The sequence below is a fragment of the Rhagoletis pomonella genome, unplaced genomic scaffold (genome assembly GCF_013731165.1).
Source record: "Rhagoletis pomonella isolate Grant_MI unplaced genomic scaffold, Rhpom_1.0 Rhpom_scaffold_00005, whole genome shotgun sequence".
Taxonomy (NCBI): Eukaryota; Metazoa; Arthropoda; class Insecta; order Diptera; family Tephritidae; genus Rhagoletis; species Rhagoletis pomonella.
Window position 1 is genome coordinate 51,234,126 of NW_023458559.1, and position 15,281 is coordinate 51,249,406.

A 15,281-nucleotide genomic window follows, 5' to 3' on the forward strand; every position below is an offset into this window, starting at 1 on the left:
GCTGCTTGTTGTGGTTGGAATATCGATGTCACCAATTGCAGTGCATGTCCATCGGGATTGAGCATCCGCTGTCGCCAATAATCGCAGTGTCTAGACTGTTCTCCAGGTCTTCTTGTACTTCGGGCAAAGCTTTCCTATTGCCAGCTATTGCGGCTGCTGCATGGCTAGCCTCGCTTATAAAATTGCGGCACTTTCTTTTTGGCATTATACACGCTTGTAAACTACAATCGAATGCAAATTTTATGAAACAAACTTTATTTTAGTTATTTAATCATTTTAAATGGCAACAACTTTATAGAAATAGTAGAAATAGTAATATTTACTTTATCTCACTTTCAATGCTCGAGCAACGCTTGTCAAAACAATAATGTGCTGCCACTGCAAAAAATTATCGAGCTAGCGAACAATGTGCGGAAGACTTTCTTTCGCAAATTATTCGCTAAAGCGAACTTTCGTTCTTAAGTCGAGTTAGCGAACAATTTGCGGAAGACTTTCATTCGCAAATTATTCGCTAAAGCGAACCTTCGTTCCGGTGTCTGCTGGGTACTCGTTGGAATTTTGTAATAGATCAGAAATGCTCTAGAAGTTCACCACCTTAAATTTTTAACATAGATTGCTCTAGAAGTTCACCACTTTTTTAACGGCGTGAGCGCAGAGCGGCACCAAATTAACAGAATTTGAATAAATTTGCAATTGTGAAATGTTATTTATTTTTGTGCACGTTTATATCTATCAACAAAATGACTTTTGATAGTTATTTTAATGCCCTTTTAATTGAATTTAATCGAAAACCCTTTTTTATTTATTAGACAAAATTCTCTGGATACATTTTAGGAAACCATTATTTTCATCAAAATTGCCGTTAATTATTAATAAATATAAATTTACGAAGATATTGTAAACCATATTTTCGTCAACAATCAGTAAAGTCTCCATAAAAAAAATATATAAACACGCTAAAAGACAAACGCATAAAAATGTTTGTAAATACATATGCATACCTATGTAGATGCATTTAAATGTATGCACATATGCAAATAAACAAATTCTGCACGCGGTTAAATTTTTTTTGTTATTTTTTTATAAAAATATGGTTCATGTTTTAATCAAAACTTTATACCAAACTTAGAAAAATTCAACAAATTTTCGTCTAAATTTGGAACTTTTTAATCTAAATTTTTAGAGTGATAGATCGGTAGAAAAGCAAGGGCAAGTTTTAAGCGGCTAAAAAATCGCGTTGATTTTTAATGACTTTTTATTGCGGGCGGCTTATTGTGCTTTTTACCATATACATAAAAGGTAATTTCTTGTAGAATAAAATGCGCAAGACCGTTTGCAAACAAAATTAAAAAAAAAAATAAACACTATATTTTATAAATTACACCTGTTATATGCATAAAACCGCAAAGTACAAATTACATACATAACCAATCTATCTGCGTACCGAAAATTTTCTAAAAATTCAGATTAAAAAGTTGAAAATTTAGATGAATGGCAGACGGTGTCAAACGCCTTTGACAAGTCTAGCGCTACTAGGACCGTTCTCTCACAGGGGCGGTTTCGATTTAGGCCACAAGTTATTTGGGTGTTTATGGCGTTAAGTGCTGTTGTTGTGCTATGCACTTTACGGAATCCGTGCTGATGTTTCGCTGGGGTCAGGTGGCAGGTGAAGTGTGGGAGTAGCAGGGCCTCTAGTGTCTTCGCGACCGGAGAAAGGAGAGTTATCGGGCGATAAGAGTCTCCTTTGTTGGCGGGCTTCTCCGGTTTCAGCAGTGGGACCACTCTCCCTGATTTCCACACATCAGCAGTGGAATTGTGACAATCGCTACGCTAAATTTTCATCGCTAAAATCCTCTAAATGAAAAGCAGTAGCACCTGAAAGTATACAACATGGGGTTGGGAGGTTTACTGTTTCCCAGGGGAGCTTCACGGAGCCGTGCAGGCCCTTCGGGTATTGGCTGCATTGCGGGTAGCCGTGGAGGCTGATTGTGCCGTTTGGCTTGAGCAGCAGGGAGCCACATAGCTTGTGGTCCACTCCCGCAGTAAAAACTGTCAATTTATAGACAAACAAAAAAATAATTTCCAACAAAATAAGATTCTTAACATGTAGAAAAGTTAAGAATCTTATTTTGTTTTCTTATTTTTGTTTTAATATTGTAAAATCCTTCTATTGACTTTTTTCGTCCTCAAAACGCGGCCGTCTGTGATTTCGGCACGACGAAAAGAAGAACTGTGAATGTTCCAATAAATCGCTGCAGCAAAATCGTATAAGTGTGTGGTTCCTCATTTAAAACTGTTGACGGCATTGTTGTAATTTTTGTCGGAACAGATTCGCACCGACAGAATCGCATAGGTGTGCGGATACCTTTACCCGTAGAAGCCTTCTGTGCTATACGCTCATAGCCGAAAAAAAATCCCCCATACAAATTGACCCGCCCTAATATGCATACATAGATATGTATGTAAGTAGAAGACGAGCTACTTAGTTGAGTTGTAAGGGAAGCAAGTAGGAATTTAGCTGAGAACTACTAGTTTCTTTCACTGCAGGGAAGGGGAAGAAGAAACAAATATACATACATATGTACATGCATACTTAAATATATAGGCATATTAAATTAGCCAATTAGATTGAAATTGCCAAAAGTTTGGTGATAAGCCTTTAATGAAAAACACTTAAGAAAAAAAGCAACAGCCTATTAAAAATGTATACCAAAGAGCGATTGGAATATTATGTTTAAAATAATGTAGGTAATCACATCAAAACTGGAATTGATAAAACCAAATAAGCGATAGCAGAGACTATAGTATGTACAGTAGGGTGGATCGACAAAAAAAGTTTTTCCAATCCACCCCTAGGATTAAAGATATTTTGAAGGCGATCGCAAAAAAAATTTTGGCGACGTAGTGTCAAAAAAAGTAAATAGCCCATCGGGGGGGGGGGCGTGGCAAAAAAAAAAAATTTTTTTGGGATCGCCTTAAAAATATCTTTAATCCTAGGGGTGGACTGGAAAAACTTTTTTTTTTGTATGGGGACCGATCCGCACTAATGTACAGTCTTGTGTAAAAAAAAATTATAATTTCGAACTCATGTACAGATCTTCTTCTCATAGCTTAGTTCTGTAAAATTTTAGAAATGCAGATAAAAACAAGTAAAGAAGTATAAGTTCGGGCGAAACCGAATTTTTTATACCCGGCGCAGGTATCAAATATCATCGTTTCAACTTTCTCTCAACTACCTTTGCATGATAAGCTGTGGTGTTTATTCCGATTTCAAACGTTTTCGATAATATGCTGACTTAATGAAATCATTGAACCAAGTTTGGTAGTAATCAATAAAGCGGTTACCGAGATAGACCAATGTAGTCATGAAGGGGGCGGTGCCACGCCCTCTTCCTAAAAGTCTATAACAGTCATATTTATTGTTAATAGACTGTTGTAAGTATTAACTTGGAGTAAATTAGTGTTCTCAGTGTTTTAAATATCGGAGTTTTTGTAGTTTTGAAATTTACCGTTATACGAGAAGGGGTGTAATTTTAGTCCGATTTAAATAATTTTCAACAAATTGCTTTTCTGTACCAAGATTATAAGGTGCACCAATTTTGGTTGAATTTGATGAATAGGTTACCGAGATACACATTTGTGATCATAAGTGGGCGGCGCCACGCCCATTATCCAAAAATTTATAATAATCCAATTTTCTGCTAAGTGATTATGCGATCGTCGATTTTGAGTGAATTAACTTCAATAATTACTGTTTTATCGAAGTTTTCGTGTTTCTGTAAATTACCGGAGGTGGGCGTGGTTATTGCCCGATTTCAAAGATTTTCAACAGATTTCTTAGCTGGATCCTAAGCAAGGCTCGGACCGAATTTGGTAGGGATTGGTGAAGTGGCTACTGAGATACAGCATTTCATCATAAGTGGGCGGGGTCACGCCCATTTGCCAAAAATTCCATAATAATATTATTTTTTACTATAATTCCACTTCACGTAATAATTTTTTTTTTGCACTTTTCGAAAATACCGTTATATGGGAAGTGGGCGTGGTTACAATGCAATTTCGCCCATTTTCTATACCAACCTACCTTGGGTAAAGGGCAACCTACATACCAAACTTCGTTGAGATATCTAAATTTTTGCTCGAGTTATCGTGTACACGGACGGACGGACGGACGGATGGACGGACAGACAGACATGGCTTAATACTGGCAGCCGCGCTCCGGTTTTTAGCAACTGGCTCCTATCAGTTGGGAATAGCTAAAGACCAAGATGTCAACATAGGCAGAAGCACTTTTTCTAAGTTATTACATTTTGCCATACAGGAGCTGGAGAGCTGCAGAGGAGAGCGAATATGATCATCAGGCGATTGTAGATGGAGGGGAAATGAGGGATGAAGTTGACCGCAGTTTAAAAATTTTAATTTTAGAATTTTTTTAAACACATATACCTTGTTTATACCTAGGCAAGAACCGCACTAACAAAAAACTGATTTGACTCAACATGTATTTCTTTCAAGCATTTATACCTCGGTCTTTATAGCGCACTCGCTGAAATCGTATTCAAAAGAAAACTAAATTTACTATTTTTATACGATATTTCCTTGATAATTAATTTGTGCGGTGGACCGAAATGGAAGCGAACAAGAATTCTAATTTGTTATAATAATAATTCAAATTTAAAACGGACTCTATAAAGAAAAACAGCCTTTTTTCACTTCGCGTCAAATGAATGATGTGTTTATACCTGTTTTCTAAACGATGTGAGAAATAAAAAAGCGATTTGAAAATAAAGTCGAGTCAATACACTTTTGAATTTCTGTGCGTATTGATTCCGTTTTGAATCACAGCGAACTGGATCAAAGCGCTTTATGTGTCGGTATAAACAAGGTAATAGTCACTCATACAGAAATATCCGTAATTTAGTTTTCTTACAATATTCAAAATATTTTCCATGATCGTTTATTTTTGTTTTAAATAGCTCATTCTATAACAAAAACCATATAAATCGATCTTGCAAACTTTGTACAAAATTCACAAAAATTAATCAAACTTTTATCAAAACTTCAAACTTTGTATTTAGAATTTCTAGAAAATTTTCGAAGTGCAAGTTTCAAGTACCTAAAGATTAACTTTAATTTTTAGAATTTTTTTTTGTCGAGGCTTTAGCGCATTTTCTTCCATATAAAATGCTTGTGAACTTTGTGCTCATACAAGCGCCTTGGCATATGCAATATGGAAATTTTCGATGAATACTGCGCATGCCCAGAAGCGGAATCAAGAACAGGTCGGTTTCATTACGATCGTTTTCGCTTTGTTTGTCTAAGTAGTTTTTAAAGAGACATTTTATTAGGCAATATAAAGAAACTCCACTTTTCGAAAAAAAAAAACGTAATTACTAAATTCAAAACGATTAACGGGTTAAAGAGTTAATAATTTAATTCAAACCAAGGCGAATTCATATAAGGTGGTATCGATTCAACAAATATAACAATTATTTTTATTTTGTTTTTGCTTTTAGCGGGCCATTGTCAAATTTCAGCTATTCTTCCTCGAATGAAAAAGGGCGACAGAAATAAAAACACTCTCCCGTTTTCACTCACTCACTAGCGAAATACAAAATTTTGACAATCAAACGCTACTCACAGCTGATGAAACAATACCACCTTATATAAATTCGCCTTGATTCAAATTAGTATTTAGTGTGACAACCTTTGCCATCTAGCACGGCATTAAGCGTTCTATTCATAGAGTAAACTAAGTAAAAGTCCTACGAAAACTTGCGTAGGCTTGGTTTTTGTACAATGTACGAAACTTTCGTTCATAATACGAACATATTTTTCACAAAGAAACAAGATGTTACGAACCAGTCGTAAATATAACGAAAGGACTTTCGTAAGGCATTTTTTCTGTACAATTTACGATATCTTTCGTTTATATAAACATTTTTATTCAATATACCAAATTACCGGCAATTTAATATCTCATCATATTTTTATGTACCGCGAGTCATTGCCAAATTACCAGTTAGCCGCTGTGAGACATATAATATAATTTTCGGTCGGCATTCTAATACGATGTTTCCACGATTCGTAATTCGCTCTCTAAGTAATTCGCTAAGTAATTCGTGAATTACCCTGTTTCCACGCCACATATTAGTAATTCGTTTGGCAGCTCTAGTTCTTGTTCTTCGCTATTTATTATTATTTTTGTGTACTGCAAATATCGAAGATGGAGCTACAATTTAAGTTATCATCAACAATTTTAACAGGAACAGACGCACTAAGTAAAATAACCTTTTTTACTAATTTTAAATTACAGTGTAGTTAGAAAATTTAGGCAAAATTTATTATTTACGACAGCTATACTTGTAATATCTGCACTTCTTTCGTAGAGTGTAGATTGCTTTTATTCGTTACACTATAAAAAACATAGCTCGAAAGAAAGCAACACTTTCATTTTATTTTAATCGTTAATGTTAAGCGTTTTTGCAAAACATTGTGTTAAACAAAAACGCTTAAAATTTACGATAAAAACAGAATAAAAGTGCTTTTGAGTACATAGGAACGAAATATAAAAAGGAAATTTGGAACGACCACGAGAAGTGGAAGTTCAAAGAAAATATATACATCACAGGTAGAAGGAAGGATTGCTCTATATATCAAGGAAGAGCCAAAACAATCCGCACTAGCTATTGCACAAAAGAGCTGAATGATGCTGAGGTTGTTTCTGCCCTCCCGTAGACTGTGAGAAATTATCTCGGAGGTTTGCCATTGCCTGCCGAGGGGTGACGACCGGTATTTTGTTTTCTTTTGTTTTTGATGTAAAGGGCACGATCCCAGGCCCTGCGCATGTTCCACACATCACTGTAGTGTAAGAATGCAAATATTGACTGATCATCAGGCGTCTGCGCTCAGATTATTGGCGGGTGATTACATGGACTTTTTTTTTGTATTATTTGCGGACTATGCCAATCCGCTTGCGGCGAGGAGCAGCTAGAGTCCGCTTTTTAAAGTAAATTGTAGAACAAATAAAATCATTGACACAGAATCGTATGTAGTATACACAAGTCAATGTACTTACATAGATAGATATGTACATATGTATTATATTCGTGTATTGAACTGAAAGCAGCAGATAGCAGAAAGGTAGTAGGTGGCGGGTTGTTGATTGCATATTCATTTGGTATGTACATAATTCCACATTCGATCGACAACGTCGAACGCGTTTGGGTGACAGTATCTCTTGAGCTAAAAGCGTTTAAGGTATAACAAAATGTGTAAAAGTGAATTTGAAAGCTATTCTATGGAGTTGTGAAAGTGAGAAAAATATCAGTTATTTGTTTGGCGAAAAAGTGCAAGTTGTTGTGGTGTTGAATGCGGATTTGTGCAGAATCGTAAATGTGTTTTTTTTTTCATATCCGGTTGGTTAGAATTTTTCCATTTTCTTTTAGACCGGTTTCGCCTACACCATCTCAGCTACTGCAACTGCGGGTTTAAAATACAAAATAGCAAAAAGAAATTATAAAATACGATAAATCTTGATACAATGTTAAGAAAATCTTATCAGTGAATAAGTATGCAGAAAATGATTAGATAAAGAAAATTTTGCTCTCATACATATTTATTTAAATATGCATGTATGTAGGTACGTTTAAATGCATTTAACTGTACTACTACAATGATTTACTTAGTTTCTCTGTTAAACAGTTTTAAAAGAAGATAAAGTTTGGACTTTTGTTAGTCGAAGTTCTTCTCAAGTCAGTACGCTGAAGTCAGTTGTCAGGTGGATAAAAGCGACTCGAAATGGGGAAAATTTGCCTATGGTTACAGAAAATATGAAATAAATTAACTGACGAAGACCTGCGTGCCAAATGAACTCTTCTCTCGAAGTTTACACTGCTGGCAAATGTAAATAAGGATTAAAACTTAAAAACTATTTAATACAACTAAAGTAAAATCGGTGGAAAATTAACAATAAAATACTTCTTTCATGTAAAATCTATAAAGGACCCTTTTATTTCTCAAAAAAACCTGGGTAACAGTTATTCGTCGCCACGCTGTACATAAAACACCGTGCGATAGTAAATTTTACACACAAAAATCTATGTATATATTCGCGAAACCACAGTAATACTGGTTCCCAAGTAAACGAAATTCTCTACTTTCTCCAAATTATAACTGTCACAGTGACGTGGGTGCCAAGGCGGGAATGTGCTGATTGTTTGTTTGATGACAGGAGATACTTCGTCTTGTCCTCGTTTACCACCAAACCCATTCGCTTTGCTTACTTGTCCAACTTGGAAAAGGCAGAAAAGACTTCGCGGTTTTTCTTACCGATGATGTCAGTGTCATCGGCATAAGCCAACAATTGTACCGTCTTGTAGTAAATTGTCCCTGAGCGGTTCACTTCTACAGCTCTTATTATCTTCTCCAATATCAGATTAAAAAAGTCACATGAAAGAAAGTCACCGTTTCTGAAACCCCGTTTGGAGGCGTTTCTGGCAGAGCTGGTGGTATTGCTCAACGTCATTTTACACAGCCGTATGAGTTTTGAGGGGAGCCCGAATTCAGACATAGCGGCGTATAGGCAACTCCTTTTAGTGTTGTCGAAAGCGGCTTTAAAGTCGACAAATAAATAGGTGGTGAGGGTCCATCTTTTTCTCGGGGGTCTTTTACAAAATTTGGCGTATTGTGAATACCTGGTCTATGATGGGTTGCCAGGTCTAGAGCCGTACTGATAAGGTCCAATCAGTTCATTGACGGTGGAATTCAGTCTTTCACACAATATATTCGATAAGACCTTGCATCCTATGCTTAGAAGGCTGATCCCGCGGTAGTTGGCACGCGTGGTAGCCTTTCTTGTGGATTGGGCAGAGCGCACTTGAATTCCAGTCGTCGGGCACGCATATTATTAGCTCCTTTCCATCGTAATTGAATAGCTCAGCTGACTGGCCGTCAGCTAAAGCAGCCTTGTTACTTTTCATCAGCATAATCGCTATTCGTACCTCGTCATAATCAGGCGCTGGGATATCGACTCCATCGGCATCGACTGGGGACTCGGGTTCGTGTTATCCACTTCTTTCAGTGTTTCCGCCATTCAAAAGGGTCGAAAAGTGCTCCCTCCATAATTTGAGTACGTTCTGGACATCGGTCACTAGGTCACCATGGTTGTTCCTACAGGAGTCTTGAAACCTTCCGTAAGTCGCTCAACTCTCTGCTAAAAATTTCGGGTGTTTTTTTGTCGGCCTGCATTTCAAGCATTTTTGTCTGCAGCTTCTTGACACTCCTCATCGTACCAGTAACGAGCGGGAAATGTAGTTCCACTGCTCGCGTATGTCGGTTTGTTGAAGAGTGCTCTCTCACAGCAGGTGTGAGAGTCGAGCGGCGAATCCATTGGCCGTCTGTTTTGATTGCAGCTTTTCGACGTTGAACTTTCCTTGCATTATTGGGGCCCCTTTTTTTGCTGCACCGAGGTGGGGTCGTATATTGGCTGCATCAATATAGTGGTGCGAGTCGATGTTTGGCCCTCGGAGTGTACGTATGTACATCTAAAACACTGGAAGCATACCGTCCGTCTATCACAACATGCTCGATTTGATTTCCTATTTTTCGATCTGGAGACACCCATGTAGCTTGATGGATCTTTTTATGCTAGAACCCGGTACTACATACTGCCAAGTTTCAGCACCCCGGTGTTTCTGTGGGGAGGCTGAATTTTCCGACAAAGGCGCCAAAGATTACTTCGTTGCCCACCTTGGCATTTAAATCGCCAAGCACGATTTTTTTACGTGTCGGGGCAGCGCTTATATGTACGCTCTAAGTTAAAAGATCCTTGGATGCCTCGTCCTTCTCTTCCATCGGGGCATTGGCACATATGAGCGAGATGTTGAAGAATCTCGCTTTGATGCGGATTGTGGCTAGACGTTCGTCCACTAGAGTGAACGGCGGTCTCTCTCACACCACTAATCCAACACCGGCTTGCGCTTCTTTACGTGGCAACTGTAGTAGACGTCGTAATTCCCCACTCTTACCTTGCTCGCCCCGCCCCGTCCATCGCAATTTCATGGATGGCGGTGACGTCAGCCTTTATTTTCCCTAGGACATCAACCAGCCGGGCAAAAGTACCTTCCCGATTAAGGGTTTGGATATTCCAGGTGCACACCCTCAAATCATAATCCTTCCTATGTTTGCCGTGATCGTCATCAAAAGAAGAGGGTATCATACGAGGCATGTTCCTCCGCAATTTTGTAAGGCAAACTAACAATTTATAATCGTTGCTTTGCAGCGAAATATCTTCTCTTAAATTATATACATACGTATGTAAAAAATATGAGAACGTATTGAACATTTTGAGTATGCAGATTTTTTATGCTGGTATATTCATTTATGCTAAATATATTACTTGATTTTGTTTTGTCACACCGTGTAATAAATAAAAAAAAATTCATTAAGGGCAATTAACTTATCTATTTTAAAGTAAAGTTAAATCATTAGTTAAACTTAACTACAGAAAATTCTGTGTAATATTTCTGTAGTAAAGTTTAACTAATGATTTAACTATAATTTAAAATATATATATTAGCAGCCTCTAATGTGCTATTTTTATTATAGAAATTTATTCGCGCTATGTCTTTTCTGCCATCTGCTGTAATTCATTACGAAGTAAATGTCTTGGCTCTTCACCAAACCGGTCTATAGTTTTATGAATAATCTCAGATTGGTTCTGTGATACAACACTTTCGATATACGCTTAGAAGACACAAACCTAAAGACAAACTAATAAACAATTGAACTATAAATTTATTTATTAGTTTACCGTTCAATCCATTTGCGCCCATTGTCGACTGCAGTCGCAGGTTTTGATGCAATATATAAGCAATTTTTGCATTTTAATGTTTATAACAACACATATACATAAAAATTAAAAAATTTGCTTATATATTGCATCAAAATTTGCTTTATTAACTTTGGGCTTCGATCGCGCGAAAATTTCAATGAATTTTTGATAAATGAGCAGTTGACATCTGTCATTTTTGGGTATGTTCAGTGCGAAATGCCCATTCGCAATGAGAATGCCACAAAACTACAATCTTCGGATAGTTGTATTCTCTCTACAAAAATACAAGGTTGCTGACGTAGTATTTTGAAGAATATTATAATATTTGGTGACAGACATATGGTACTTTGGAAATGCTACGAAGAAATACCAAATGTATGTCCCCGGTGTTACACCTTGAAGAAGGTAATAACAACTCTCAAAAAAGCTAAATCGCTACAGCGAAAAAATGCTTTGAGAAACCGCATAAATTCAAATCCGCATAAAAAAGACCCACTTTTCATAAAATTTTACTAGTTTCATGAAATTTTACTAGTTTCATAAAATTTTACTACATAGTATGTAGGTATTTATTTTTTCATAAACTTTTGCTAGTTTTTATGATGAATTGATGTTTAAAAAATTTACAAAATTATACCATTTTTAATTGACAACACTTCGAGCGCCTACCCTTTAGTATTCTTTAAACTATGTTCCCATTAGCGTAATTTAGAGGTCAATCTTAATTTACGCATAAATTAAGTATAAACTAAGTAATTTCGCCTTGTAAAGTCTCTCAGTAAATTAAGTTGAAAGTACGTAGTTTATCTTAAACCAAGAACCAAATCACGAACAAATCAGTGTCGGCTCTAATTTTATCGATAATAATCGAAAAAAGTATTGTCCCATAACTGATATGTTATTGTGTTTGGACGTTTTTGTTTTTAATAATCGCGCGTGGTAGTTTGTAAAATATTTCCAGAAGCTTTCTCTTTTGATCACTCATCTAAAATCTAAAAAATTACCACAAACGACTCAGGATATAAAAATATACGCAATTACTCACATTCGCGATCTCTTTTGGTTAAATAAACAATAACACAGGGTTGCTACAAAGCTGTCAAGACAAATAAAGAATCGCGTGTATGAACGCACTTAATTTAGTGAGGTATTTTAAACGAAACTAAGTATTTTATGTTGGTAATGTGAACATAGTTTTACCTCAAATAATGGGGCATGTATTTTGTATAATACCATGAACGTTATTTTCATTTTTTTATATCGTTCTTATTTCGATCTCACCTCAAAAATTTACTTCTACACTGAGGGAAAAAAATTTTAGAAGTAAAAAAAAAAACGTGCTAAATTTAGAAAAATACGCATATGAAAGAGCACCAATCCAACTCGTTTTAAATTTGAGTATGTACGTTATAAAATATGTCGTTGCGAAGTGCACAGATGCTTTTTCGTTATACGAAATTAAAATTAAGAAGAAAAAAATTGAATTTTATGTTCCGTCTGATGGTAATTAAACCCGTACGCTCTTGGTAGCAACCAATTGTATCAAGCGTCTTTGCACACTCAGCTACAGCCATACATGTAAATGTGTTTTCAAATGTTGAGTTTGAATCAACATCACAGCGCGCGATTAGTGCATGATGTCGTACCATGTATGTACATATGTATGTATGTATGTGTTGTCACCGCTTTGCATGCTTTGTATACATATATGCTTTCGTGCAGTGAAAATGCTTCATTTTAATACGGGCGTATTTAATTTGAATATTTCCATTATACGTAGTGTATGTATAATGAAAAAATCAATTTTGTTAAGACTTTTCACTTGATTTAAAAACGAATATTTTTAAACGGTAATCAAATAAACTTTTTTTATTTTTACAACGCGTTTTTTTTCTCAGTGTACGTATGCATATTCTAAGACAAAGAGCCTGGGAGGATAGTTAATGAACCAGACAAATTCAAACAACTACGTCTATTAAAAAGTTAATTGTTATTATTACTTTAATTGTCACAATTTGCATTGTATTCCCAGAAAACTTGTATTTCCTTTTCTATCCGTGTTTTTTTTTGACCGCGGTGAAATTTTCAACAAATCAACAAATCGACATCTGCAGAGTCTTAACTAACGATTAGTGCAAACTAAAGTTAATCAACCACAACAAACAACCCAACTCAAACACAAAAACCATCACAACAAACATGTCCAACAGGGCAACGATAACAAAAACTACAGCCGATGAGATTGATAAGATACGTCTTAATCTGGCCGATGATTGGAAAGTGCTGCGCGTTGTCTATGATTTGTTGCATAACGAGAAAGCGTTTTGTGTGTCCGAAGCGGATCGCGACGCCGTAAAAATTGTACACTTTATGCAGCCAGACGAATTGAGGGTAAGTTCACATTTAGCAAATATAGGTATATGTACATACATACATACTAGGAATGTTAATCCCGGGATCCCGGCATTTTTAAGGTCCCAAAAATCCCGGAATTCTTGTCAAATAATCCCGGGATTTTCGGGATTTGTAAATTGCACTGATGGCAATAATAGAAACTCCTTTTCTTGACTATTGGCTATATTTCTTTTTTTATTTAATAATTAATATTTTTTTAGATATGTCTAGTTCATTATATACTATATAAGACCGCGCGATGTAAATATTAAATACAAATGTCAATATATTCGCGAAACCATGGGCTAAATATAGCAAAATTGCGTTAATAGTTTTTCACTCTGACGTCAGTAATTCAAAAATGATTTAAAAAATTTTGAAAAATGTGCTTAGAGAAGAAGTATGGGTATCAAATTAAAGAGGAAATCCTTTATTTAAACAGGTTCAAGTTTTCGGTGCAGAAGGACTGGTAAGTATTGAAACTGTCGTTTTAAAATTTTATCCTTGAAATTTCGCAATATTTGTTTTTGAAAAAATTATATGTTAAGGACTCATATGAACTCGGTAGCACCCTCGAATTTCGTCCTACTAACTTTATCAGCTTAAAAAATTACCTATTTTTCCTTGTGAATCCAAAAGAATGTAAATTTTTTTAAATTCTAAGGAAATTTCCTCTTGCATTTGGTACCCATATTTTTATTCTACATTGCATTGAATTTTTTAAATAAATTTTTGGAATTAATCATATCTTTGAAATTACAAAGTCCTTTAAAATAAATACTGACATCAGAGAAAAAAAATGCAAAAACGCCACTTTAAGTAAAAATTTAGGTTTCGGGCCCATTTATTTATTATTTATTTTATAGTAGGAGAGCTTCTCAAACAATATAGAAGCAATTTTTTCAATTGAAGTTGTTGAAAAGTAATGAATATCTAAATCCCGGGATTGTGATAACGACATACCGAAAATCTCGGGATCGGAAAAAGCTGAAAAATTAACATCCCTAATACATACATGTAGTATAAAACAGTGGGAGGTAAAAATACAGCAGTGGTAAGATCAATCAGCAGGATATAAGGAGTACGTACTACATACTTTTAAATTAATGAAGCTATGTATGTGCGCCTGAGAAAGCGGCTTAAACGCCACAAAGCTGTCAACACACTTGGCACCACACAACGGTGTAGTTGCTGATTGCAGTAGCTCACAGCGGCGGATGGCGGCGCGACGTATGTATCACTGTCATGGCCAAATCGGTCTGCAAGCCTACATACGTTAGCGGGTGTGTTTTGGGCCGGGAAATCGGTTGATAATGCTCAGTCGATCGCGTCGCTTTCGATGACAAGGCGGTATTCATGCGCGTTGGATTTGCAATTAAAAAGTGTGTCAAGTTTATTTTTCTCTTAGCGGATTTAAGCGCTTTTATTTTGACCGGCATTTTTATGGCAATTCGAATGGTCGTGATTGAACCACTAAGGCAACGCACACGTGAGTACTTACATATGTACGTATGCATGTACCCTACATACGTATGTGGAAGAAAAGCTGTTTAGTTTGCCGGGCTGCCGGCTGCTTGGCTTTTCACTTTGAAAATGGTTTGTCAGCATGTCAGCAACTGTTGCTGTTGCTAAAACCTATGTAGTTGCTATGTTGCGCGCCATGTTGCTATGTGTTACTGCTTTGTGTCGTTTTGTTGTTGCGATGTTGATCCGCTGTTGACCGCCGTTGATACATGATCATGTTCGTAGATTGTCATGTTTTGATTTTTGATTAGGATTGTGTGTACTCACGGGCATCTCTGTATAGTTAAGTATTTATTGTATGTACGTGCATGCATGTACATACATACATATGTATGTATATTACGACAGTCAGTCAAGCTTAAGTATTTCTTTATTTAATTTCCTTCATTTCACTCCAGTTTTTTCACTTGTTGGTCTTGGCTGCGATCGGTGATCATATCGCTGTAAAACCAGAAATTTATTTAATGATGCTTGTTTTTTTTTGTTTCAGTTGTTAAAAATTGTTGTAAAGTTAGTTTGTTGGTATGGC

The 15,281-nt window shown here is 36.1% G+C and overlaps 1 protein-coding gene across 1 annotated transcript in view; it reads left to right on the forward strand.

Moving 5' to 3' along the window:
- Positions 1–12,910: 12,910 nt before the first annotated feature.
- Positions 12,911–15,281, forward strand: part of LOC118739166 (cysteine sulfinic acid decarboxylase-like) — a gene marked incomplete in the record, with an annotated part of 9,577 nt that continues 7,206 nt past the window's right edge. The window contains 1 exon segment of the mRNA XM_036470351.1: positions 12,911–13,225. Coding sequence (XP_036326244.1) covers positions 13,034–13,225 — 192 coding nt within the window.